The sequence below is a fragment of the Manis pentadactyla genome, chromosome 10 (assembly GCF_030020395.1).
Source record: "Manis pentadactyla isolate mManPen7 chromosome 10, mManPen7.hap1, whole genome shotgun sequence".
NCBI classification, from domain to species: Eukaryota; Metazoa; Chordata; class Mammalia; order Pholidota; family Manidae; genus Manis; species Manis pentadactyla.
The window spans coordinates 119,943,616-119,970,251 of record NC_080028.1 but is presented as its reverse complement, the minus strand read 5'-3'; the positions used below and the strand labels follow the sequence as shown (position 1 = coordinate 119,970,251).

At 41.5% G+C, this 26,636-nt stretch overlaps 1 protein-coding gene across 2 annotated transcripts in view; it reads right to left on the bottom strand.

Moving 5' to 3' along the window:
- Nucleotides 1-26,636, bottom strand: part of TXNDC11 (thioredoxin domain containing 11) — an 80,942-nt gene that overhangs the window by 6,381 nt on the left and 47,925 nt on the right. The window contains exons 6-10 of one of the 2 annotated variants that reach the window (XM_057487576.1): nucleotides 14,207-14,319; nucleotides 11,908-12,108; nucleotides 7,168-7,960; nucleotides 2,046-2,188; nucleotides 1,605-1,714 (exon numbers count right to left, since the gene is read on the bottom strand). In XM_057487576.1, coding sequence (XP_057343559.1) covers nucleotides 1,605-1,714; nucleotides 2,046-2,188; nucleotides 7,168-7,960; nucleotides 11,908-12,108; nucleotides 14,207-14,319 — 1,360 coding nt within the window. The remainder of the gene's footprint in view (nucleotides 1-1,604; nucleotides 1,715-2,045; nucleotides 2,189-7,167; nucleotides 7,961-11,907; nucleotides 12,109-14,206; nucleotides 14,320-26,636) is intronic. The other variant, XM_057487577.1, reaches the window with a different exon arrangement.

Below are 26,636 nucleotides of genomic sequence, written 5' to 3'. Positions count from 1 at the left end.
TCTTCTTACATGAAAAACCTGTTTATATCCTTTTTTCACACTAGAGTTCTTCCTCTCAGCTGTTTCTCTTTTTCTTTATTATGTAAAATACACATAACCCAAAATTCACCATCTGAACCATTTCTAAGTGTACAATCTATTAAGTACATTCACACTGCTGTGCAGCCATCACCACCATCCACTTTCAGAGTACTTTCATCCTGCAAAACTGAAACCCCACTAAACAACTCCCCTTCCCTGGGCTACCAGCCTTCCACTCTCTCTCTCTCTCTGAATCTGACTGTTCAGGTGCCTCATACAAGTGGAACTCACACAGTGTTTGTCCTTTGTGCCTTATTTCACTCAGCATTAACGTCCTCAAGGTTCATCCAGGTTAGTGTCTGTCAGAATTTCCTTCCTTTTTAAGGCTGAGTAATATTCCATTGTATGGATTGACCACATTTTCCTCCCAGCAGTTTCTTAAAACCTTTTTTTAATTTCTCAAGGTCTGGAGTATGAACACCTGATTCTGAATCCCAGCCTCTCACTTACAGGCTGTGTGACTCTGGGCAAGTTACCTAATCCTTCTGTGCCATGGTTTCCTCCTCAGTAAGAAGACAGTGAACATCACACCTGCCTCACTCAATGTTGTGAAGATTAAGTCAGGTAACATGGATAAAGAAAGTTCTCTCAGTAGACAACCTCCTCAAATTTGGCTCTAACCATTACTTATAGCATACATATATAGTAGGTGAGACACATATGCTATAAAATGTAGCTATGGTCCTTCTTCTGTTTTCCTTGTTTGTTTTCATTGTATGTTTTTCTAGTGGAATTGGTTCATTTTTCATTATATTTTTAATTGCCTCACTTAGGAAAGTTTCCACCTTTTTAAAGAACTAGCAAATACAGTATTCTAGTCTCCTGCTATTTTTTCTGATTTTTTATATTTAATTCTAATCTACCTGGAGGTTGATTTTTTTTTTTTTTTTTGCTGGGTTTGGGGGGAACGAAAAGATTTAGCTTAAATCTAAACAGTTTGTCCCAAACACTGCTTACTAACTTGTTCAAAACTGAGTCTTGTTTCTACAAAACAATGATTTTAAAAAAATTTCTGTTTACTAATGAGCCCACATACAGTACCCAGAGAATCACAAAACTAGAATACATGGGTATCAACCAACCTTCCTTCCAGGCCCAGTGGAGAGACTTGCTCCAGGTCCCAGGCCAGCTGGCAGCATGTCGGGGACTGGCCTCCTGTCACTGGCCCAGGCCCCAGTACCTTGCCACTCTGAGGGCACCCTTCTTGGGGGATTACAGGAAGTTGGCCCCTTGGGGGGCTGCCCTAGTAACCAGGTGACCACTGCTCCCACACAACTGCAGTTATCCTCCTATGAATTCATTCAGGGCTAAACACTCAACATCAGGGAAGGAACACCTGGATTCAAAAGGAAAACTGATTTCTATGAGATTTTGCTCTTGGTTTTATGCTGACAATTAAATTCAATCAGGTCTTTACAAGGTTAGTGAAAAATGGGCAGACCCTTGCAAACCATAAGGCTTAGCTGCAGAGAAGAGTGAAAGCAGGCCCACAGCCCAAGGGGCAGCCGAGCAGGCTTCCTTACCTTGCCACGGTGAACATATCAGCTGGCAGGAGACGAGCTAGCTGGATGAAGACATGATTGAGGGATGGACAGAAGCCACACCACTGTGCGTAATACAGCAGCACAACGTCCTGGGGAAGAAGACGGCTGTTACTAACACCTGGGAAACCAGCTCCTGGCTCCCTCACTGGGCTTAGAGTCCACCCGGCACGTGATAAATGTTGTGTATGCACAAATAACAGTGAAAAGTTTCATCTTTACATCTGTCCAATTATGTGCTTTCTTAAGGACCTTTTGCAATTAGAAAACCCCCATGTAATTCATGCATGTTCTGGAATAAGACTATCATTTGGGTAATCTGCACATCAAAGCCAACCATGCACCCCAACAAGTGCAGCTTTGAGAATTATTTTAATAGGGATAGATGGCTTGATTTTTTTCCCCTCTCTCCTGATTCCATACCTGTTTTTGAAGGACTACTTCCCAGAAGGTATCAGTTGTCACTTCAGTGATTAGATGCTGAGAAGGGAACTGGGCAGAGTCACTTCCAATAAGATGCCTTTTCAAAGGACTGTAGAGAACACTGAAGTTTTGAATAAAAGACTCTAAGAATAAAGAGAAAATGAGATCAACTCTTCTCTAGGTACAAGGAGAGTAGCTGGCCTACTTTAAACTCTACTTCTAAAAAGCTGAGATGGGGATCTCACTTCCCAACTTCAAGCTCTACTACAAAGCCACAGTAATCAAGACAATTTGGTACTGGCACAAGAACAGACCCACAGACCAGTGGAACAGAACAGGGAGTCCAGATATTAACCCAAACATATATGGTTAATTAATATACGATAAAGGAGCCATGGACATACAATGGGGAAGTGACAGCCTCTACAATAGCTGGTGTTGGCAAAACTGGACAGCTACATGTAAGAGAATGAAACTGGATCACTGTCTAACCCCATACACAAAAGTAAATTCGAAATGGATCAAAGACCTGAATGTAAGCCATAAAACCATCAAACTCTTAGAAAAAAACATAGGCAAAAATCTCTTGGACATAAACATGAGCAACTTCTTCATGAATGTATCTCCCTGGGCAAGGGAAACAAAAGCAAAAATGAACAAGTGGGACTACATCAAGCTGAAAAGCTTCTGTACAGCAAAGGACACCATCCACAGAACAAAAAGGCATCCTACACTATGGGAGGATATAAGGATATATTCATAAATGACAGATCCGATAAAGGGTTGACATTCAAAATATATAAACAGCTCACACACCTCAACAAACAAAAAGCAAATAATCCAATTAAAAAACGGGCAGAGGAGCTGAACAGACAGTTCTCCAAAGAAGAAATTGAGATGGCCAACAGACACATGAAAAGATGCTCCACATCGCTTGTCATCAGAGAAATGCAAATTACAGGAAGAAATGCAAAATATAGCAAAATATAATGTATAAGTTGATATAGAAAAAAAATCAACATTTACACAAGCCTTTTCAAACGTGTCTAATGAAGGAAACAAACCTCACCTCAACTTAAAAGAAGACCGCTGAAAGGACTATTATTTTCAGGTTCTGAGTTTACTCTTACTTTCAGATTCTCTAAAACTTGAAATTAAAATGAGATATCACCTCACACCAGTAAGGATCACCACCATCCAAAAGACAAACAACAACAAATGTTGGCGAGGTTGTGGAGAAAGGGGAACCCTCCTACACTGCTGGTGGGAATGTAAATTAGTTCAACCATTGTGGAAAGCAGTATGAGGAGGTCCCTCAAAATGCTCAAAATAGAAATACCATTTGACCCAGGAATTCCACTTCTAGGAATTTACCAAGAATGCAGCAGCCCAGTTTGAAAAAGACATATGCACCCCTATGTTTATCGCAGCACTATTTACAATAACCAAGAAATGAAAGCGACCTAAGTGTCCACCAGTAGATGAATGGATAAAGAAGATGTGGTACATATACACAATAGAATATTATTCAGCCATAAGAAGAAAACAAATCCTACCATTTGCAACAACATGGATGGAGCTAGAGGGTATTATGCTCAGTGAAATAAGCCAGGCGGAGAAAGACAAGTACCAAATGATTTCACTCATCTGTGGAGCATAAGAACAAAGAAAAAACTGAAGGAGCAAAACAGCAGCAGACTCACAGAACCCAAGAACCCAAGAATGGACTAACAGTTACCAAAGGGAAAGGGACTGGGGAGGATGGGTGGGAAGGGAGGGATAAGTGGGGGGAGGAAGAAAGGGGGCATTATGATCAGCATGTATAGTGTTGGGGGGGAGCACAGGGAGGGCTGTGCAACACAGAGAAGACAAGTAGTGATTCTACAGCATCTTACTACGCTGATCAACAGTGACTGTAGTGGGGTATGTGGGGGGAACTTGGTGATGGGGGGAGTCTAGTAAACATAATGTTCCTCATGTAATTGTAGATTAATGATACCAAAAAAAAAAAAAAAGCTTAGATGGCTTCACCAGGCTCACATTTTTAATACTTCATCTACAGGCAAAACCCTGACCAGAGCTGCCCAGGGTGGCAGCAGCTTTGGCTCTGGTACTATTAACTCAGCAGACAGGAATTTAGATAACAGAACACTATGCAGTGTTAGAGGCACTTATGTTCATGGACTAGGAATTCTGCTTTTTTCTAACAGGGCTGGTCTACAGAGAGACACCTGAGACTGCATAGATTAACATGCCACACTCTTTGAGAGGTTTCAACCTGTAATACAATACTAAGACCTACAAGCATGCCTGCAAATGCAGTTATTATACAAGCTACTGTAATGTGGAAGATGTTTAATACTCATTAATTTGAGGACAAGGAGCTAGGGTTTTGGTTTCCTTTATTCATGTTCTTCAAATTTCTTTCTTAAAATGTTAAGAAAAATAAATTCAATTATATTTAATGAAGAAACACATAAATAAACACATAAATAATCCAAAAACCTAACTGAACCAAGTTTTACCCTCTCCAAAAACTCCACTGTCTTCAGACTCCTTTGTATCATATGAAGCAGCACTAATCTGAGTTTCACTTCTTTTTCTTTCTTCTAACTCCCTCCTTTTTGAGGTCCTAATGAACAATGAAATGTTATGCAGAGGGAGGAGGAAGTGAAGAATGGCATGTGAATACTAAAGAGAACGCATTATCAGCATCTGAATAACATTTAGTTGGCTCTGCGGTTTCTGAGACATAAAACCAAAAATTATTTCCTAGTCTGAATGAAACCTAAATTCTGAAACTGTCCCAGAGACAGCTGATGTAAGAGTCCACTCTCCAAACCAACAATGACACACAGATTTTTTTTTTATAAGGACCTTTACACATTTTGTCACCAACTACAGGACGAACAACAGCTGAGCTACAGAGATGTTTCAGAGCAGATTTGGAACATGGAAAATCTGAAGAAGGCTTCTCCGAAATTACCCTTAAGTTCAATGTGAACACATTCTGAGCTCACTGAATGCTTGAGGATTACTGAACAGAATTAACAATACAGATTTCTTTCATTTTAAGAAAACGCAACACAGCAAATGTAAATGGAAAACATGAATTAGGAGCAATTTGTAGTATCAATAGAGTATGCACTTCATAAGTGGTCACAGGGGTCCTTTAAATCCTCAGGAGCCTTCATGTTTGTAATGTTTAATTTGATATAGAAAAAAATCAACATTTACACAAGCCTTTTCAAACGTATCTAATGAAGGAAACAAACCTCACCTCGACTTAAAAGAAGAACGCTGAAAGGACTATTATTTTCAGGTTCTGAGTTTACTCTTACTTTCAGATTCTCTAAAACTTGAAATTAAAAGGTTCCCCTGCCCCCCACCAAATTCCTCCTGTCTCCATTTGGCAAACACTGACTTTCCCTGTGTTTCCACTGAGGCTGAACTAACATGGCTTTTGAATTCTCACTTTCTTGTACTTACATCAAGAATGTCAGCAAAGTCCTGGGAACAGGACAGTGTGGGGCAGTTCACTGATGCTACCAAGCCCCAAGGGCAAGCTCTCAGACGCGTTCCCATAAAGGGGCCTTAGCCCCCAAAAAGTGGTTTCTGCCAGACACCTGTTGACTGCACCAGACATCTGTTTGCTACAGTCTAGGCATCCGAGGTCAAGGCAGCATTCCTCAACAAGTTATGGAACAGCAGCAGAACAAATTAGGTCTAGTGGTTTTGATATTTATACATTCAAATCTGTGAGACAAAAAGAGAGGAGCCAGTTCTATTCTTTCATTGCCTTCTGTTTAGGTTCCTTTAGAACAAAGCTGCTGTTCAGGCTCCTTTCCATCTGCCCCCAGGATGTGCTCCACAACCCTGCCCGGCAGTGGCCGGGGCCAGGGTCCCTCTCGACTGCAGCTTACTCTACCTTGGGAACGTGACAGGCACTGCCCATCTGGAACTCTGGACTCTTACCCAGAGAGAGCTAAATGACAAACTAATCCAAAATCTGAAGTCAGAAAGTTTCTGATCCATTTAGTAGACAAAATTAGCTTCTTTTAAAATCAGGACCAATTGTAAGATTCCTCAAGGGAGGAACAACCTAAGACAGGCACAGTCGCAGGGGGCCATCTGGTGAGAAAATGGGGAGCAGCAGAGGTGAGGCTTAGAACCTCCCCCCTCATGTTCTGAGAGAAATCTTCTGCATACATGGATGTTTATTGCCCTCGTCTAGCTCGGATTAACACATAGTCTACAGGCACACACCTGATCATCTACATTTGCTCTCTTACAACACTAAACTCTGTTTTCTACCTTTATCTCGTATCTGCCTACCACTTCAGCATTTTATTAAAAATAGTAATAATAGAGAAATGTGGTATCCACATATAAATCAAGTTTAAAAATCAAATGAATATTCATATTTGAACTGACTGTTTATAGTTCATAATGCATGAACAAAACCGAAAGCTTCTGTGATGACTGCCCTTGTACTGTTCACCATGTAACTTATTCACTATGTAAGAATTTGTTCTCCATGTAAGAATTTGTTCGTTATGCCTCAGAAGATTGGAGACTGACGAAAATTAGGCTTGGGGTGGATTAATGATTGTGCATTGAGTATTGACCCCCCTATACAGAAATTTATTGTTGTTAACAACTATTTGATCAATAAATATGAGAGATGCCCTCACAAAAAAAATGTTTATATATATATATATATATATATATATATATATATATATATATATATATATAAACACACTTCCAATTGTAAAATAAATAAGTAACCGGGATGTAATGTATAGCATAAGGAATATAGTCAAAATATTGTAACAACTTGGTATGGTGATAGCTGGTACCTAGAATTATCATGTATAGAAATGTTGAATCACTGTGTTTGTTGTACACCTGAAACTAATGTAATGTAATACTGTGTGTCAACTACCCTTCAATAAAAAAAAAAAAAAAATCAGGACCAATTGCAGTCCAAAGATTTCAAATGAGCTAAAGAGCTGACATCACTGCCACAACAAAATGTAATGAGATCTCAAAACACAAGTTCCCTGTGTTAAGTTCAGCAAGACTTATTAGGCTTGGGCAAGTAAACTGCCTACAGTACCTAGGGTGAACTTCATAAGAGCTTGGGTGGGATCCAGGATATAGTGAGACTCTTCCTTCACATCGACAATAGCAGCAAATTCTTTCACCGGAGCGGTGCTGGGAGCGCCCAGCCTCTCTGCATATAACCAAAATAAATTTGAATCCAAAAGGTAGATGTTCAGGGTCTTGTTGGTTCTGCAGCTCAAGCCTGTGAAGTCTGTGCTATTCATGTCCACTTCAGGGAAGAGATACCTGTTCTCCTCAATGTGAGGAACGGAGCTTGGCGTATCAACCTCACATTTCTTCTCAAGGGAAGAAAATGCCATGGTTGGGGCTCCAAAGACACCTTGTTCAGAATCAATGAAGCCCAGCCCGGCCCTGTTTATGGTCCTGCAACATGCAGTGTAGTAGCTGAAAGGGCTATAGGAACTTAGGAAGTTGCTGCATTCTATGCTGTCTGACACCACATGATAAAAGGTCTGCTCCTTGAGGTAGAAAGAATCCAGAGCTGCTGCCATCTCGAAAAAGCTGCACTGCGGCATGCCAAGCGAGCTCGGCCTGATGCCCCCTGCGGTCTGGTTGACGCACAGTTCACAGACATTGTGGGTCCTGGAGATGGCGTGCCACTGGGGCAGCACCACAGTGTTGCAGCAGGGAGACGCTGTTATCAGCGGTGGGTCCGGCAGCTGGGCTGGGGGCTCGGGTGCCAGAGACTTGAACGCTGGGGCGTCCACTCGCCGCAGGTGCTGAAGCAGCCGCTCCACCACCTGGTCCCCGTGACAGTTGTTGTACTCCAAGGCCACTTCGGTGATCTGCAACACAGGGCAGAGCTCATGAAAGCTGGGGGTACTGAGGGAGTGCCCCGAAGCTGCTGGGAAAGCACACCAGTCCCAATCACCAGGAGGCACCTGGCTGCAAGCACAGCATCAGACAAGAAGCCACGATGCCAAAAGCTATTAGTGAAGAGCCTTGGCTTACTTCTCAGAATGTCTCATTCTACTAACAAATAATGAACCAACAGTTTAGAGATGGAAGTGGTCTTAGAGGCAGACGCCTTAGTGTACCATGGAAGGACAGAAGCACAGGAGAGGGGTGTGAGTGAGATGGCTCACCTGACCACATACACCCAGGTCACTGAAGAACCAGGAACGAATTTAAATCAACTGACAGTTGAGTGCACTTTACTTCACATCTTTAAAAGTTCTCCATATGATGTCTTCTTTTTTTATCTTAACTAACAGTCTATAAACTTCCCCAAAACCTAGTATGTAGATCAAAGTATTTCATAGTATATGTATTTCCAAATGAATGCCTCACAGGAGACTACGAGTTCAACCTGTTCCAAACCATACTCTCCACCTAGTCTTCCTGCATAACCTCCCCTCCCGCTGTACCTCTCTCTCTGGGAAAATGGCATCACCAAACCGGAAAAACCAGTCAGTCCTCCATTTCACCTCAGCACCCAGGCAAGCCTAAAATCCAGCCACAAAGCAGGCCCCTCCTTTGTAGTCCCACAGCCACTGCCACAATTCAGGCCTTTGGTCATCACAAGCCACCACCACTTTCTCTCCCCTCCCTTAAGTGAGCCTCCACACTGCCACCACTTATTTTTTAAAAAGACAACACTAAGCAGGAGACTCCTCTGTCAGGTGACATTCAATGGCTCCCTATTACCTGGAGGCTGAAATCTAACCCAGTCTGGCCTGAGTTGGCCTTTCCAATGTCACACCATCCTTAGACCAGGCCAAGCTCTCTCACAATGTCACACCTTTTGAGTCCTGACCAGGACCTCCTCCATCTGATGAACCTCTATACTGTCCCTAAGACCCAGCACCAGGGTGGCTGCTCCACTAAAGCTAACCCCATCTCCACCCCAGGTAGAGTCAGGTCCCTGAAGCCCTCCGGAGAAAGTCTCACAGTGTCTGTTAAAATGCCCCTCTTCCCTACAAGCTTATGGATCCTCATGGGTAGGGACCACGTTTGATTTACCCTGATAGCCCCAGAGCCTGGCACAGAGCCCAGCACATAGCGAATGCTCAATGAACACCTGGTGAATAAATGGCATTTCAAGTTAATGTACACACTCGTACTTCTCAGAGATTAACTGCTTTACCCTCTGATCAGCAGTAGGCCAATTAGATTAACATTTCATTCCAAGATTCTTCCATTTCCAAGCTGAATATTTTTCACCACCTACCACACCCAGTTTCAAGAGAAAGACAAGTTATTACAATCCAAAGGCATTCACTCTCTAAAGTAAAATTAAACACCAATGTGGATCAAATCCTGCCAGTTAGCTAAAAGGTGTTAAGTCACTCAGGGTTCGCTAAAGTATGTGTGTAAACCCATTTAATAAGTGCTTTTCTAATTTCAAAAAACCTTAATTTTATAGCATATTTATAGAATTACTTCATGACATATACATTTGTACAGGAAAATTAATTGAACAGTTCTTGGGCATAAAAAAGACCACTTCAGATGACAAACCAGTGTTTTGTTTTCTTCCACCACACAGAAACATCCCAGCCCTTTGTGGAGAAGGCTCTGACAGCCCATTATACTAATAAGGTCAAGCCTATATAATCCATAAAGAGCCCAGCTGCCCACTGGTCCCATCTTGGCATTGCTTTACATTCAAAGACAGTAGATTACCACTTTCACCCACACCCCTCCCCGTCCCCAAAATTCTACAAAAATTCAAGTATTTTTTATAGTCTTTTACAAAAAAAGTCCAAGTAGGGTTATATTAAGGACGGCAGAATTCCTTAAAAGGTCTTCTTTCTTAACCTCTTTCATTCTTAATATCTCTCATGAAACAGCAATGTAAAGGGTATTTTTAAATGAAGAAAATGTGTTGTATAGAGTATTGATCTTGAAGAGTGAGGAATTCTTATTTTTCTCCTATAAATTGAACCGGTTTTCAGTTTTACATAATAGGTGCTTTTGCAAATCCAACTCCAGTTGCATCCTGTATGTGAATTACATGATGTCATATTTCATGTGAACTAATAAGGAAAATGTTATTTGACAAATAACTTCAAATGTTTGCACTGTAAATGCATCCTTCCATTTTCTTTCATCAGAGGAACCTGAGTCTGAACAAGATAACCATGCCTTTGCTTACCAGGGCCTGGGGCTGACCTTCCTCTACCTTGAATAATAAGCAGGCTCTTGGTCCCCTACCAGACAAGCCTCCAAGATGGAGAACAAGGCTGTGTCTTCTCCATCTTTCTCCCCCATGGCTCCATGGCACAGTGCCCAATAAACATTTGCTAAGCTGACCTGAAATGAAGAGGGAAATGTACTGCACGGAACACTTTACTTAGCTGAGTAACCTACAATACTGAAGACACTATCCGGTTTTCAGCAACTTCAATCATATGCTGAGGTTAAGAAAAACCATTCATCTTGTGGAGACACGATAAGTCACAGGCAAATCCACGGTAAAAAGGCCTCATCATAGATGGAGGTATTAGGTGTCCAGCTCTAAGCATGACCCCCTGAACAGAGGAACTGGGCTCCAGTCCAAACACCACCCACCCAGGACCCTGACATGCCCAAACCAGACAAGAGAGAATCTCCAGAAGGAAACTATTAAAACTTAAAATCCACAACCATTTCAACCTTGGCTGAAAATCCCACCTTCCCATACAGAGCTTTAGGGCTCCTAATATTAGATGCAGTAAAAGCCTAGCAACTTGGAAGAATGTCTTAGTTCATAAAATATCTGTGTAGTGAAGGTTTTGTAAAGAAATTAAGTCTTATTACTTCAAGCCCCCCCTAATCAGAGAAGAAACAAAGCTATTTCACATCTGTCTCCTCCCTTCTTCCTCTCAGCTAGAGCAGCAGCATTTATTCAAATGTCCCAGCAGGGATAATAATGCGCAGAGAGGCATAGCAAAGAGAGGGGTCTGGCTGGGCAAGAATCCTGCCTCCCCGCTCCGTCCAGGCAGAGCTCCCTCCAGGCAGACCATCAGGCTCAAGTGGAGGGACTTGGGAAGAGGCAGAATCTGCTTAGCCCGGCCAGTGGTACACTGACGGTCTGAAATTGGTTTTGCCAATTAAGGGATCCTTGAGGGAAGGAAAAAATAAAAACCCCAGTAAATTCAATTTAGCAATCGCAGGCACTCTCTGCTGATTGTTATTACTCTAAGTGCCTCCAAATGATCCGTGTATAAAATAAACTCACACACAGAGTACACCAGATGCAGCAGAAAACGCAGGAGGGCTGGCTAACTCCTGCCAGCAGTCATCTCTGGAAACAGCCCTGGTTATCTGTGCGATGGGAAGGCGTAGAAAAACAAAGGATCCCAGTGTCACACTGTGGCTCCCGTCTCCTGGGCTGAGGATGGCCAGGGTGGAAGCCACAGGGCAATGGCATCTCTGAGGCCACACTGAGTCCTACCTGTGTTGCTGCCCATTTCCTCTGTCCCACTGCCAGACACCAGCTACTGCGGGAAAGGGATACCTGGTCCTTCTCGAGAGACACGGTTTGGCTTCCCTGTCCCCTCCGACTCACCCCATCTGGGGCAGCTGTCAGCAAACATGGCCAGAGGCTAGAGCAGATCCTCTCCCCGGCACAGGCTCTCCTGCCTGTCGTAGGGGAAGAAGTCATGCCACAGAAACACAGCTGCCATTCTCGGCAGCCACTCAGCTACTAGTGGGAATTACTCTCTGAACATGGGATGAGAGGAGGCCAAGTTTATGAGGTTCTCCTGCTCTTTATGAGGCACCTTTGTTTTTTAACATTATCACTTACCTCATCTATTAAGGGATGACTTTCAGCTAAGGGATTAAAAGGTATAAATAAAAAAAGTGCTGGTCCTTTCTTCAGTTCATTATTCAGTAGAAGACTCTTGCCGCCATGTGGCCGCAGCCAACGAAGGAGCATCTCTCGGTTCTCTAAGGCCCACTTATAGATGTTCTCAGCTGTGTAGCTGATGACCTCCCTCGGAAAGACCTGTGAAGGACACATACACAAGAGGGTAACAGGCAGGGCAGGACCAAATCACACCAGCACTGTCCTCAGGAGGCCCCAATCAATCCCCAACGTCCCTGCTGAGGAAAATGAGGCTCAGAGCAGCGACAGCGACATGGCCTGCCCCCGTTTGTGCAGCTAAAACCTGGCTCTGCTTCCCCAGATAGGGCATTGCCTCACAGGTGACTGGTAAAAGCAACAGCAGTTTCAAGAGGTGACTTTCATATCATGTGATTCATCATTTTCCCTTTAGACAGACTCATCTATCAATAAATAATTCCCCCTGCCTGCTATTGGCAACAGTGACCTCAACCACTTAGTCCAAGGGGAGCTATTAAACATTACTGGGTCTTTAATCAATGGATCAATGACTATCTAAGGGAACAGAAATCACGGACTCAAGGATCATCTAGACTTCTACCTCGGCCTCTCAAAAGATGGCTCATAAGGACAATAGTGGAGCCTCCATTAGGGCAGAAGTTGGTATCTGTTCTGCTCACTTGTATGCCCAGTGACTAGAACAACAACCAGCACAGAGCAGGAACTCAACAAATACTTGAGTAGATCCATGAGTGACCTGGAACTTGTAACAACAAAGCCACAGATCACACTTTATGTGTATGGAATGGAACAGAGAGAGACAGAATTTTTTGCTTTGTTTTTCTCTAATAACCAAAGTATGTCAACATAAAGTACTTTTGAAATTCCAATATTAATCACCGAGTGTCAAATGAAACTTCCAAAAAAGTGCTTTGGAGGGTTTGACAAAATGAAGTACTTTATACCCCCACCAAACAGAGATTTAATTTGTCCCATAACAAAGATGTTGACTGCTTTTATTTTTTTAAATACTGTTATCCCAGTAATAATTCATTTGATAAAAGTAATTCTGTTGCTAAATCAACCAACCAACCTCAAAAACTACAGAATCAATACAATAAACCCAGTATGATTACAGTGTTATTCTCATTGTCCTCCCTACCTTCTCCTGTCTGTTTTATATTTCCTTTTCAGTACACTTTACTGTAAATATATGTTGGTTGTATAGCATGCCATAAAAGAAGGGTGAAGGAGGGTGACAGACAGCAAAAGCAGATGAAGTCAAAGAAGCTGAGACAGGGACCAGGAGAGTGGGTGGGCAGCAGATGAACTACAGCAGCAGTTCTCAAAGTGGAATGGTGGGAGTTCCCAAAAATATACAATCACAGTAAACATTTCTACTTGGAAAACACAAAAATGCCTTTGACTTTTGGAATATAAACTCAAGAAGTAAAGCACAACTTCTGGGCTATGAGATAGGCAGCAGCCAGGGTGACCAGCACCCGAAGCAGCACCCCCTGCATGAGGCCTAACGGTGCCCCTGAGGGCACGAGACACAGACATGCACGCTGAGCCAAGGGGAGCACAGCTTTAAAGGACTGGGTATGCTGGGCCCAGGGACACTGGTCCTCACTTGACCTGGAAGTCACTGACACTGTCAGCGAAGTCAGAGACAGAAAATACTGAAGAAAAATACTCTCTCAGTGATGGGACTGACGAAGTAACAATAAATAGAGCAGAAGCACAGGATGAATCAGGATACAGGTCAGAAGCTCAGAAATAGCTGAGTTGGGTTTGGCCCACCAAAAAGAAAATGACATTAGGGGACAAAGATGACAATGGAAAACTGAGGCTCTGTGAGGTGAGAAGCCATCAGCTTCTCACTGTGACTTGACAAGAACTTCAAAATCCACTTCATCAGCTAAGGAGAAAAGCGTATCACGTTGCTCCTCCTGATAAATGGAACAGATGAACAAAGGGTACCAGTGGAAGCTTAACCTTTGAGAATATTCTCCAGCAGAGTAATTCTGCAATTTCATCCAAGAAGGAAAACTAACAAGGCTGTTTCAAAATCTAGGAATAAAAAAAAAGTATTTCTAGATGTTAAAGTCAAGAGCCCTTCAAGGACTTTGCATATAAAATCATGTGCACTTTCCTAGAGAGAGCATCATTGGATTTTATCCAACTCTAAAAAGAATTCTGTGACTAAAAAAAATTAAGAACCACTGTGCTAATACAAACGTGATTTCAAAATACTTACAAGTGATGTGTTGAAATGTCTATGTAAATACACACTTCCAGAGTGTACTAAGGATACCAGTTTCGCAAGATGTTTATTTGTGATAACCCCAAATCGTACTGTTCCTAGGTAATCTGAAACAGAAAATTTTCCTTTATTAAAGAAAAAGCCTGTGCCTTAAAGTAATCACAAAACCCAATGATCAAGTCTTGATGCACAAATTCCCCAGAGCAAGGCTCTTTTTGGTCATTTTGCCTGGTCAGGAAAGGAGGAGTGGCTGAAGAAATCTCCTCCTGAAACAGGTCTGGACAATCACCTGTGCTGTGTCCTCCCATGGTGGCCTGTCCTCATCTCCAGCTATCCTGTCCCCCTCGCTCACCAGCCCCTCTGGGAGGCCAGGCACACACGGTTCTCTCTGGACACTTCTGCAGCTGGCTGCTTCTCATCCCTCAGGTATCAGCTCCGACCCCACTTTCTCTGAGAAGCCTTCCCTGCCCACTGCTGCTCAGGGCACATACTCTGATGAGAGTGAGGCTCTAAGGGGAAACTGGGGGTCCTTCCCCTTAGGCACTGTCTCTACCATTACCCTATTTTTTTTTAATAGCACTTATTAACATCTCTATAATCTCATTGCTTTTTTTAAAGATTTTCTTTGATCTAACTTGCTTTGAAGTTCTCTGAAATTTGAAACCTTGTTTATTGCTATGACCCCAGCACCCACACAGCACCTGGGCATATGGTAAATGCTGGTAAATGAATGAATCCAGCATATACAAAGAACTCATGCAAATTAGTAGGAAAAGAAGGAAGTTAAAAATCACAAAAAAAGGAAATGTAAAAGGCTAATTATTACATGAAAAGACACTCAAACTCCTATTTCAGAGGAAAGCAAATTAAAACAGAGTATCACCTCTTACCTTCCAACTGCCCAAAATTTGAGATACAGGTAAGTATTGATGCTCAGTAAAGAAATGAGTATGCTGATACGATGCTGGCAGAAAAGGTAAACTGGCAGCGCGGATGGGGGAACATTTCCTGTGCTGATCTTAATGAAGCGTGGACATACCCTACAGCCCCAAAACTCCCTTCTTGGTATTCACGTGTGTGCTGAGTCACACACAGGGACAGTTACCAAGAAATACTCTGCAGATGTTAAAACAATGGGCAGGGCTATCTATACAATATAAATAGATTTTTAAGATACATGAGTGAAAAAGCAAGCTAAAGAAAAATAAAGTATGCCTTTTATGTTAAAAAAAGACAACCAAAAAACCTCCTACCTATAAAACAGTTTTTCCCTCCCTTACAGGAACATATGTTTAGAAATGTATAAAGAATCTGAAAGGAGAGTAAAAGTAGTTTTGTGTTAGGAGATGGAGATAAAAGGGGACTTTATGTGTGAAGTTTTCTTTGTTTACCCCAAGAATACATATAATGTAGTATTTGTGATTAAAATGTGACTAAAATATCCAGTATTAAAGGAGTGAATAAGATGGTGCAGGAAAACGTACATTCTCTTCTATCCATGTTCTGATTTGTAGACATTAATAAGGTATCAGTTAAACTTTTAATGTTACCAAGCTATATCCAAGCAGCTGAAATATAAAAACATCAAGGTACTAAACACAGGAAGTTTCTGCTAGAATTTGTGCATCAAGAGCCCCACCTTTCAGCAGCAGCATCCTCTTTCAGAGAAAGTGACTGCTGAGGAGGATGTTGGAGAGACTGTCCCTAAATGTCATGTGGGACAATCTTTAATATAAACCTGCTGAGTTTAAAACAGTACAAAACCAAAGAAACCCAGCAAAAATACACCAGAAATGACAGAGGCTGACTTATAGGGCAGGTGGCAAGGGGGAATGGGAGAACTGGGACGAGGTAGCCTTTTTGCACTGGACTGTTAAAACCATAGCAATGTTTCACACACTCAAAAACTATAGTCATTAAATCAACCAAGCTTCAGGGGAACCCAATGTGGAATACAAGCACTAACAAATAAACCTAACTATATCACAGGTGTACCAAACCACAGGGAAGTGGTAGGCGGTGGGGAGAAAGAACCATTTAATGGAACAGTATCTTGGCTGCATACTGTAAAAATAAAGACAATGAGAGCTGGATTCTCAGGGCAGGAGGAAGAAGTTCTATATTAAGGGAAGGCTAAAATGAGCTCTGCAGTGTTAGATTGGAACCAGAGGGAACTAGAGTAAACTAGGGCTTTTAATACACACACACACACACACATAACAGATACAGAGCTATAGATGTATGCAATATGCTTGAGTATAAATACATGCATCCTAGCTCTAACTGCTGAAAGGGCCAAGAAGTAATGACACTAGATATCTAAGAGCATACTGAGCACCTAGATCTTGGTCTCTAAATGCCAATCTCCAATAACAAGAACCAGGGTTCCTTGGAGAACAACAGGCTGATTCCAGAGCTGGGGCAAGGAAAGTGCAAGGTGAGCCTGAAACATCTTGTGTCAAAAGTAAAGAAGTGCTCATAAATGGATGGGGAATTGTTCAAAGAACAGAGCCAACCCAAGAAAATCCTTATGGACAAAGCTGGAACAATTTGAGCAACAAAATAAACAATGACTGGTATTCTTCAAAAGTGTCAAGGTCATGGAAGACAAGGGAAGACAGGAATTATCATAGGTTGGAGGAGACCATGGAGAAAAATATTTAAATGTATTTTTACATTTATAAAAATACATTTTAATGTAAATACAACTTAATGTAAATACAATTAAATGTAAAAATCTATTTTTACACCTATAAAAGTACTTAAAAGTATTACCCCAGATTGGGTCCTAGAACAGAAAAGAGACAGTGAAAACACTGGCAAAATTCAAATGCGCCTGCAGTTTAGTTAATGTACAATGTTAATTTCTTAGCTTTGACAAAAGCACCAGAAGAACTGGTTATATAATATGTGAGCACTGGGGGAAGCAAGGTGAAGGCAGGAAATTAGGGAGCTCTCTATTTCTGCAGCTTCTCTGCAAGTATAAAATTAGATCAAAATTCAAATTTAAACAAATTGTGTAACACATATTCAGAGCCCAAAGCTGTCAGAAGAAAGAACAGGACCTAAGAGAGGCTATGAATTGGTAGATCCAAAAGTCACCTTCAGGAGAGGGCTGCCTTTGTGGACAGCCAACGCTAAAATAGGAAGGAAAGAAGGAAAAGCAGCCTGTAGCAGAGAGCCCTTTAGGGTCTGCCAAAGCCACCAACATGGTTTATTAGTGCAGAGGAGTCAGAGGTGATAGCCTGTCCCAAAAGCTGAAAGGGATCATTCAAATCTGCCTAACTGCATTAATAAGAATGGACAGCCTGCCTGCACAGAACAGATTCTAACATGCCCAAACATACCACAATTTCAAAACTTTCTCACACATAGAGAAATTTACAAAAATCACATATCTATTTAAGTTCTTGCATTTTGTAGAAACCTTGCTGTAAGCAGTAGCTTAAATTTGCAGTCTCCTGTGTACAAGGAGTACTTGAATTAGTAGAGGAAGTTTACAGCATAAGAATGACACACAAAAAAATAACACTTCTCATCTCCATATCCAGAACATTCTCTGCTAAAGTTTCCACACTAGGGCTCTAGCGCTTTCTATAAGGAGGTCTTTGTCTTTTATAAAATGAATAATTTTGTCCTAAAAGTAATGAAGCTTCAAAATTTTAATTAAAGACTATGAATCTGTGGAATAATTAAAAACAACTTCCCCTCCCCCACCAAAAAAAAGTCCAAACAGTGGCATGATCCTATTCAATTAATTAAAAAAAAAAGACCCTCAATAAACTTGGTTAGCAAGTTAAGTGGCCAATTTAAAGTCTCTATTAACCATCCAGTGAAAGGTATCAGAAACATCACTGCAAGATGTACTGAGATCTTGAAAGAATGTCTGGGTAAAAGTAATAGTTACTGAGCAGTTTCTGTAGCTGGGCCTATAGGCAACTATGTAGATCAAGGCGAGCAGAGCATGAAGACCGACCTGTCTGCTGCTTGCTACAAAAGGTGCTCAGCCCTCTTGGCCCTGTGCCCCTCAGTGTCATCCTCATTGACTGTCTGCATGCTTTGATTCATTAAATCCTGTCTGCTTTCGGGACTCATGCATGTCTGTCTCGATATGGTTTATGAGGATGGGCGGGTGGGGGGGCGGGTGGGTCTCAGCTGCTAACAAAATGATCTGCCCCTGCACTCCAGTCCCACCTGAGCACAGCCTCTGCTGACCTTCCTGTGCCTTCCTCACACCTTCATCATCATTTACCCCATGGCAGCCATGAGGGCGCAGAGAATGAGAGGATCCGAAACTCCAACCTGGCCTCCACTCAGATTCCTCTGGCTCACTTGCCATCTTTCTGGTTTGCATCTAGGTTTTTGTTTTCAGTCTTTTGCATAACATTTTACTATCAGACTACTTTATTTTGCTTGGCCTCATTTGCTTTAAATTCAATTTTTAATATTAAGACTTCAGTTTAGTATTACAGTAAAGCACACATACTCAGAGGCAACAACTACCTCAGTGAGGCAAGATGTTAAAATTCTCAAACATTCCAGAAAGAATAAGAAGAGTTTCTTCTGTTAGGGAAAAGGGTAGATTTTTAATTGGTTTTAAATTAGTAATTTAATAATCTAAATTATTTTAATAACGTAATAAATTAGATCAATAATTTTAAATGAATAATTTGCCATGAGCATATACACATCAAAATTCATCAAGCTGTACACTAAGATTTGTGCATTTTATTATATGTACCTCAATATAAAGTATTTTTTTAAATGGCATATAAAAAATAAAATATATGAAGAACAAATAAAAATTAATAATAAAAAGTCCTGCTGGAGGCAAAACTACAAAACTCATGCTGGCCAACTAACTGTCTACCAGGAGCACTCTGAAATACTAACTCAAGGATGTGCGTGCAGCAGCATCTCATGAAACTGCTGCTTTTCCCCGGGACACTTGGATAGCGAGGCCCATGTCCAGAGGTTCACTGTGCTATACGGTAGCCACTAGCCACATGAAGCTAACGAGAACTTCATATATGAGCACTGAAGGGACTACATTCTTAACTGTGATTTTAATTGATTTAACTTTAAAGTGATACTCAACTCACTTATTGGAAAACTTCAAATACGTTTAAAACAACTTGGGCATGTAAATCATTTTTCAAATGTAAATTTTATGAAATCTAAATACAAATTAAGTATTTCCAGTGAAAATTCAACATCTCAATTGAGATATTGTTAATTTTTTGAACTGTCTTTTATTCAAAGACTTGATTTAAAAAAATAGAATGTAAAGTATCAACAGTTTTTACATTGATTACATGTTGATAATTTAGAGAAACTGGGTTAAATAAAATACATTATTAAATTAATTTCAACTATTTCTTCTTAAATTTTAATGTAGCCCCCAGAAAATTTTAAAACACCTGTGTGGTTCATGTTCTATTTCTATGGACTGCGCCTGGGTAGTAAGGATGAAAAAGTAAGATTCATTCAACTCAGGAAGAAAATTAGGCTGAGATAATAAATCCAGTAGCCAGTAAGTCTTAATAATGGCCAATTATCTGGAAAGGATACATAAGACAATATTTCTTACATTTTTTGGTGAAAACTCCTCCAACAGCAGAGAATGATTATTTTTAAGAACATGTTCCTTCCTATCTCTCCTTCAGAAGGTAAGAGGTGAGACTCTACAGCTTGTGACTCTAGGTATAAACTGCTGAGCTTCTGAAATTAATTCTCTCTCAGAAGCCTGGAGTAAACTGCACTATGCGTATTACAGAGTAAGATGCCCACTGACACCCTGAGAATAAAGACAAGTGCCGGAGCTGAACAACGCAGAAATTTTTACATAAGGACTGACCATCTGCTACCCAGGAGACTTCTGTGTGAGCTAATCTCTCAGAGATCAAGGAACAGAATGGAGTATCAGGTCAAGAAAAATACTCATAAAGGTAACTACTAACAAACACATCATGATATACTTTAAAACTAATTAAACACCACTGGATAAAGTAACATGACTTTTAATCAGCATGGCTAAGAAGTAATTTACTCCTGAGAGGAATGGGAAAATTTCTCTCAGTCAATCTGGGAAGTAGTGGCGTTCCAAAAGGGAGCTTTCCATCCCGCAAACAGTACTCATTTCACTCTACACTCAGCTATTTTCTATTCATTTCTCTTTCCCACTCTTCTTTCCAAGGTTTTGGACAAGGAAGAAAAAGGGGAACAATAGGCTTATATAAAAAGAGGTAACAACCACCCCTCTACTACTTAGCATTTACAAAGTGATTCATAATTATTCCTGCATGACTTCACACACTTCCTATCTATGATAAACACATTCATCAAAGTGGAAAAAAACCTTCTAAGAAATCTAATAATTACAGAATTGTTTCCAATGTAAAAACTATGCTGTTACTTGCATTTTCCTCCTTGAAATGTGACTTTGAGATCTGTGTATTTTCAAAATTCTTAATAGGAAGTACAAGCAATTATCTAGGAAAGTATCTGGCATCTGGGCACCATAGATACAATATGCACATTCTGGTGCTTGCCAAGATACTGCTCAACTCTAAACATGTAACTCCTTAGCTGTGATTTTTTTTCTTTCTTGTGAGAGAGGAGGAAAAGAGAAATGTAGTTCTAAATAACATTATTTTAAGGAAACAAACTATAAAGCTAAATATGCACTTTCACATATACTAATGACAGTGTACTGAACACCCTCACATCATCAGTTGTCGGTCTCCCCCCTGCCTCTGTCCCGCAGATACTACGGGAGACACGGTGAGACATCAAAGACCTGAAAGGGCCGGCCGGTCACGGCCTAACAGCGCAGGAGTCATGCCGAAAAGGCGCTCCTCTATTGAGCAAATGAACCCAAACATCCAAAGAATTTTGAGTAGGGGGTTCAACACATGATCAACACACAATCACTATCTGACCTTGAGTCCAGCCCTAGGGCGTGATGCTCAAGGACACTGAAACCAGGTGAGGGCGGTCACGGGTTGTAGGAACTGTTTTGTCTTTACTGATTCTGTTACTGATCATGCATCAGTTGTAGGAGAAACAATCAGGTCATACGCATTTGTACATTTGATTTCTATATTACTTGATTTATGTATTAATCCCATCAATCCCACATTTCCCCCTTTTCTTTTAAGTAGTAGATATAATAAAGAATATAGCAAGCAGATAATTTCTAACAGAAAGCTTTTTAACACAGTTTAGTTTTTCATAAAAAGATAATCTATGTTTTAAATTTTGTGATGTAATATAAAGGTGGAAAGTAGAGTTCAGTGCAGTAGGAAGGTTAAGTGTAGGCGGTCAGGTCCGTGTCTTATAGACTAGGTATCGATCCGAGCCAGACAAAGGCAACAAAACATCCACAGATGCAGAAGATTTCTCTCAAAACAGGGGGGGGGAGGTTCTAAGCCTCACCTCTGTTGATCCCCAATTTCTCACCTGATGGCCCCCCTGTGACTGTGCCTGTCTTAGGTTGTTCCTCCCTTGAGGAATCTTACCCGTCTCTGGCTAACCAGTCATCTTTAGGGGCCATACAGGGAGATGTAAAGTTGGTGAGAGAGAAGCCTTATTATTTGAAAAGGTTTAGCTTTTTACTTCTTTGCAGATTTATGGCTTCTATGCCCAGCACTTGTCTTGAGGTATCTTTACCACTTGGAATAATTATGATACTCGGTAATTTCAAATATGACGCACGAATTCTAGTAAAGAGCTGTATTTAGGAAGGAAAAAGAAAAGCTATAGAAGTAGCAAAGGAAGAAAATATGAGAAGATTATTTCTTTGACACAACTTCTTGTAGAGTAACATAAGCATGTATAGGTTTTAACAAACTACTAATTAAATTACGTACACACATTAACAGAACAGGAATACAGATACATAACAAAAGCAGACCTACAATTACTGGCCATATCCAATGAAACCAAGAAAACTAGTTAGGTAACCCAGGCATTTGTGAAAACTTATTAAATATGATGGATATTGTCTAATTGACTTTGAATAGTTTGAGAAAAATCAGACAAATTACAACAACACTTTTCTGGAAACTGTTCACATCCCACATGCTCTTTTAACAGCAGACAACACAGTCTATAGTAGCACGATTCTGAAGCACCACAACTCACACTTCTAGCTCTTGACTGAGTTCAGATAATACAGAAGCAGTCAAATTCGTTGTCTTATTGTATACACAGGCCAGCTTAGGTATATCTTTTTGCATTCCACTGACAAGTCCAGGAACTGGCAGGATGAATGCAGCTGCAACTGCAACAGAGGCGGGATCTAAAAGCCTCTAAAAGCCTCAAGTTGTCGCCACAATCAGACGGCAGAGCTTGGAGAAATCTTTCATGACTATTTCCGGGATAATCTATTAGAGCAAGAAGGAGGCATCCCACGTCACATATACTTTGATAATGTGAAGACAAGGCTTAGGGTGTGGACTTGTACCACCTGCCCTGCCCCTAAGGTAGGCTGGGTGGTTGTCTGTTTGCCAGGGCTGTTTACAGTGAAGTCACGGGTTATGCTGAGATACCCTTCTTTATTTGCGGAACACTCAAACATTCAAGGTCAAGTTGCTCCTGGCCTTTTGAGCTTTAACTTATCTCACTGAAGAATGACTCTAGAGCTTAATATTTAACACAGAGTTTTGGTAGGGGGTTTCCTTGCATGTAGTTACATTGCTCTGACTGCAAATATCCTGCCTTGCTTTTCCGGAGGCCCTCACCCTATTCTGTCTAAGCTCAAGGTCCCTCTCATTCCCCCCTTTACAGATAGAGACCCTAGCTGCTGCTAGGGAAAAGGGGCGACGACTGCTCTAGCTGCTTCATGCTGAGAGGTGGGGCACAGTTAGGTCTCCATCAGTGGTCAGTTGAGAGGGCCTTGGAAGATTAGCGCTTCTATTCCAGGTTCCATTTCTATTACTATTTGCAGTTTTATGGCTTCTAGGCAAGATAGGAAAAATTGTGTTATTAGGTTAATAGCAACATCTGGAGTTGGATTTTCCTTTTTGGAGCAACGTGACAAGATTAAGAATGCATGGCTGAATATGTGGACTAGAAACAGTAAAATTTTAATTAAAATGATGGGAGAAAACTAAAACATCTGGACAATCATAGCTAGATATTTTGGGGAAACTAGAATTCTGGATCTAGTCTACGTCCCAATGACTAGTATTGGGATTTAGTATAGATAAGGCTGCATTATTGAAACAATACCTTTCTCTAAAATCACCCTCATTTTTATTAGAAGTAACTAGATTAAGAAAATAATTAAGAGGGGCGGAAGATGGCGGCGTGAGCAGAGCAGCGGAAATCTCCTCCCAAAACAACATATATCTATGAAAATATAACAAAGACAACGCTTCCTAGAATAAAGACCAGAGGACACAGGACAATATCCAGACCACATCCACACCTGAGAGAACCCAGCAACTCGCGAAGAGGGTAAGATACAAGCCCCGGCCCGGCGGGAGCCGAGCGCCCCTCCCCCCAGCTCCCGGCGGGAGAAGAGCAGGCAGAGCGGGAGGGAGACGGAGCCCAGGACTGCCGAGCACCCAGCCCCAGCCAGCCGAGCCAGAGTGCAGGGCCCTTGTTACTAGGAAAACAGGGCAGCAAGAACAGTGAGCAGGCACTGGAGGCTGGGCGACAGAGGACATAAGAAAAGCGCGCGACCATTTTTTTTTTTGCTTTTTTGCTGTTTTGTTTTGGCGAGCGCTTTTTGGAAGTCTTAAAGGGATAGGGACCCCAATACTAGGGAAACAGGGCAGCAAGACTGGTGAGCAGAGGCCCGAGGCGGGCACCGCAGAATAAAGACAAACGAGCGACGACCTTTTTTTTTTTAATTAAAAAAATTTTTTTTTCTTCTTTCTTTTTTTTTTTTTTTTGGTGGTCGTTTTGTTTTGGCGGGTGCTTTTTGGAAGTCTTAAAGGGGCAGGGCGGGACACTTAATCTAGAGGTAGGGAATCCGGGGATCTCTGGGCACCCTAACCGCTGGGCTGCAGGGAGCAGGGAGGCCCCTTACGGAGATAAATAGCCTCCCAGCAGCTCCTGCTCCAACGCGACTCCACCACTTTGGAGTAGCTGCCCGAGCCAGGCCACGCCCACAGCAACAGCGGAGATTAACTCCATAGCAGCCGGGCAGGAAGCAGAAACCCTGTCTGTGTGCAGCTGCGCAGCACAAGCCACTAGAGGTCGCTGTTCTCCCAGGCGAGGAGGGCCACAAACCAACAAGAAAGGAAGTCCTTCCAGCTGTCACTCATCCCAGCTCTGCAAACTATTCCTATCACCATGAAAAGGCAAAGCTACAGGCAGACAAAGATCACAGAGACAACACCAGAGAAGGAGACAGACCTAACCAGTCTTCCTGACAAAGAATTCAAAATAAGAATCATAAACATGCTGACAGAGATGCAGAGAAATATGCAAGAGAAATGGGATGAAGTCCGGAGGGAGATCACAGATGCCAGAAAGGAGATCACAGAAATGAAACAAACTCTGGAAGGGTTTATAAGCAGAATGGATAGAATGCAAGAGGCCATTGATGGAATTGAAATCAGAGAACAGGAACGCATAGAAGCTGACATAGAGAGAGACAAAAGGATCTCCAGGAATGAAACAATATTAAGAGAACTGTGTGACCAATCCAAAAGGAACAATATCCATATTATAGGGGTCCCAGAAGAAGAAGAGAGAGGAAAAGAGATGGAAAGTATCTTAGAAGAAATAATTGCTGAAAACTTCCCCAAACTGGGGGAGGAAATAATCAAACAGACCACGGAAATACACAGAACCCCCAACAGAAAGGATCCAAGAAGGACAACACCAAGACACATAATAATTAAAATGGCAAAGATCAAGGACAAGGAAAGAGTGTTAAAGGCAGCTAGAGAGAAAAAGGTCACCTATAAAGGGAAACCCATCAGGCTAACGTCAGATTTCTCAACAGAAACCCTACAGGCCAGAAGAGAATGGCATGATATATTTAATACAATGAAACAGAAGGGCCTTGAACCAAGGATACTGTATCCAGCACGACTATCGTTCAAATATGACGGTGGGATTAAACAATTCCCAGACAAACAAAAGCTGAGGGAATTTGCTTTCCACAAACCACCTCTACAGAACATCTTACAGGGACTGCTCGAGATGGGAGCACTCCTAGAAAGAGCACAGCACAAAACATCCAACATATGAAGAATCGAGGAGGAGGAACAAGAAGGGAGAGAAGAAAAGAATCTCCAGACAGTGTATATAACAGCTCAATAAGTGAGCTAAGTTAGGCAGTAAGGTACTAAAGAGGCTAACCTTGAACCTTTGGTAACCACAAATTTAAAGCCTGCAATGGCAATAAGTACATATCTTTCAATAGTCACCCTAAATGTTAATGGGTTGAATGCACCAATCAAAAGACACAGAGTAACAGAATGGATAAAAAAGCAAGACCCATCTATATGCTGCTTACAAGAAACTCACCTCAAACCCAAAGACAGGTACAGACTAAAAGTCAAGGGATGGAAAAACATATTTCAAGCAAACAACAGTGAGAAGAAAGCAGGGGTTGCAGTACTAATATCAGACAAAATAGACTTCAAAACAAAGAAAGTAACAAGAGATAGAGAAGGACACTACATAATGATAAAGGGATCAGTCAAACAAGAGGATATAACCATTCTAAATATATATGCACCCAACACAGGAGCACCAGCATATGTGAAACAAATACTAACAGAACTAAAGGGGGATATAGACTGCAATGCATTCATTCTAGGAGACTTCAACACACCACTCACCCCAAAGGATAGATCCACTGGGCAGAAAATAAGTAAGGACACGGAAGCACTGAACAACACAGTAGAGCAGATGGACCTAATAGACATCTATAGAACTCTACATCCAAAAGCAACAGGATATGCATTCTTCTCAAGTGCACATGGAACATTCTCCAGAATAGACCACATACTAGGATGAGAAAGATCAGTGCACCCCTATGTTTATCGCACTATTTACAATAGCCAAGAATTGGAAGCAACCTAAATGTCCATCGATAGATGAATGGATAAAGAAGATGTGGTACATATACACAATGGAATACTACTCAGCCATAAGAAAAGGGCAAATCCAACCATTTGCAGCAACATGGATGGAGCTGGAGGGTATTATGCTCAGTGAAACAAGCCAAGCGGAGAAAGAGAAATACCAAATGATTTCACTCATCTGTGGAGTATAAGAACAAAGGAAAAACTGAAGGAACAAACAGCAGCAGAATCACAGAACTCAAGAATGGACTAACAGGTACCAAAGGGAAAGGGACTGGGGAGGATGGGTGGGTAGGGAGGGAGAAGGGGGGGGAGAAGCAGGGGGGTATTAAGATTAGCATGCATGGGGGGGTAGGAGAAAAGGGAGGGCT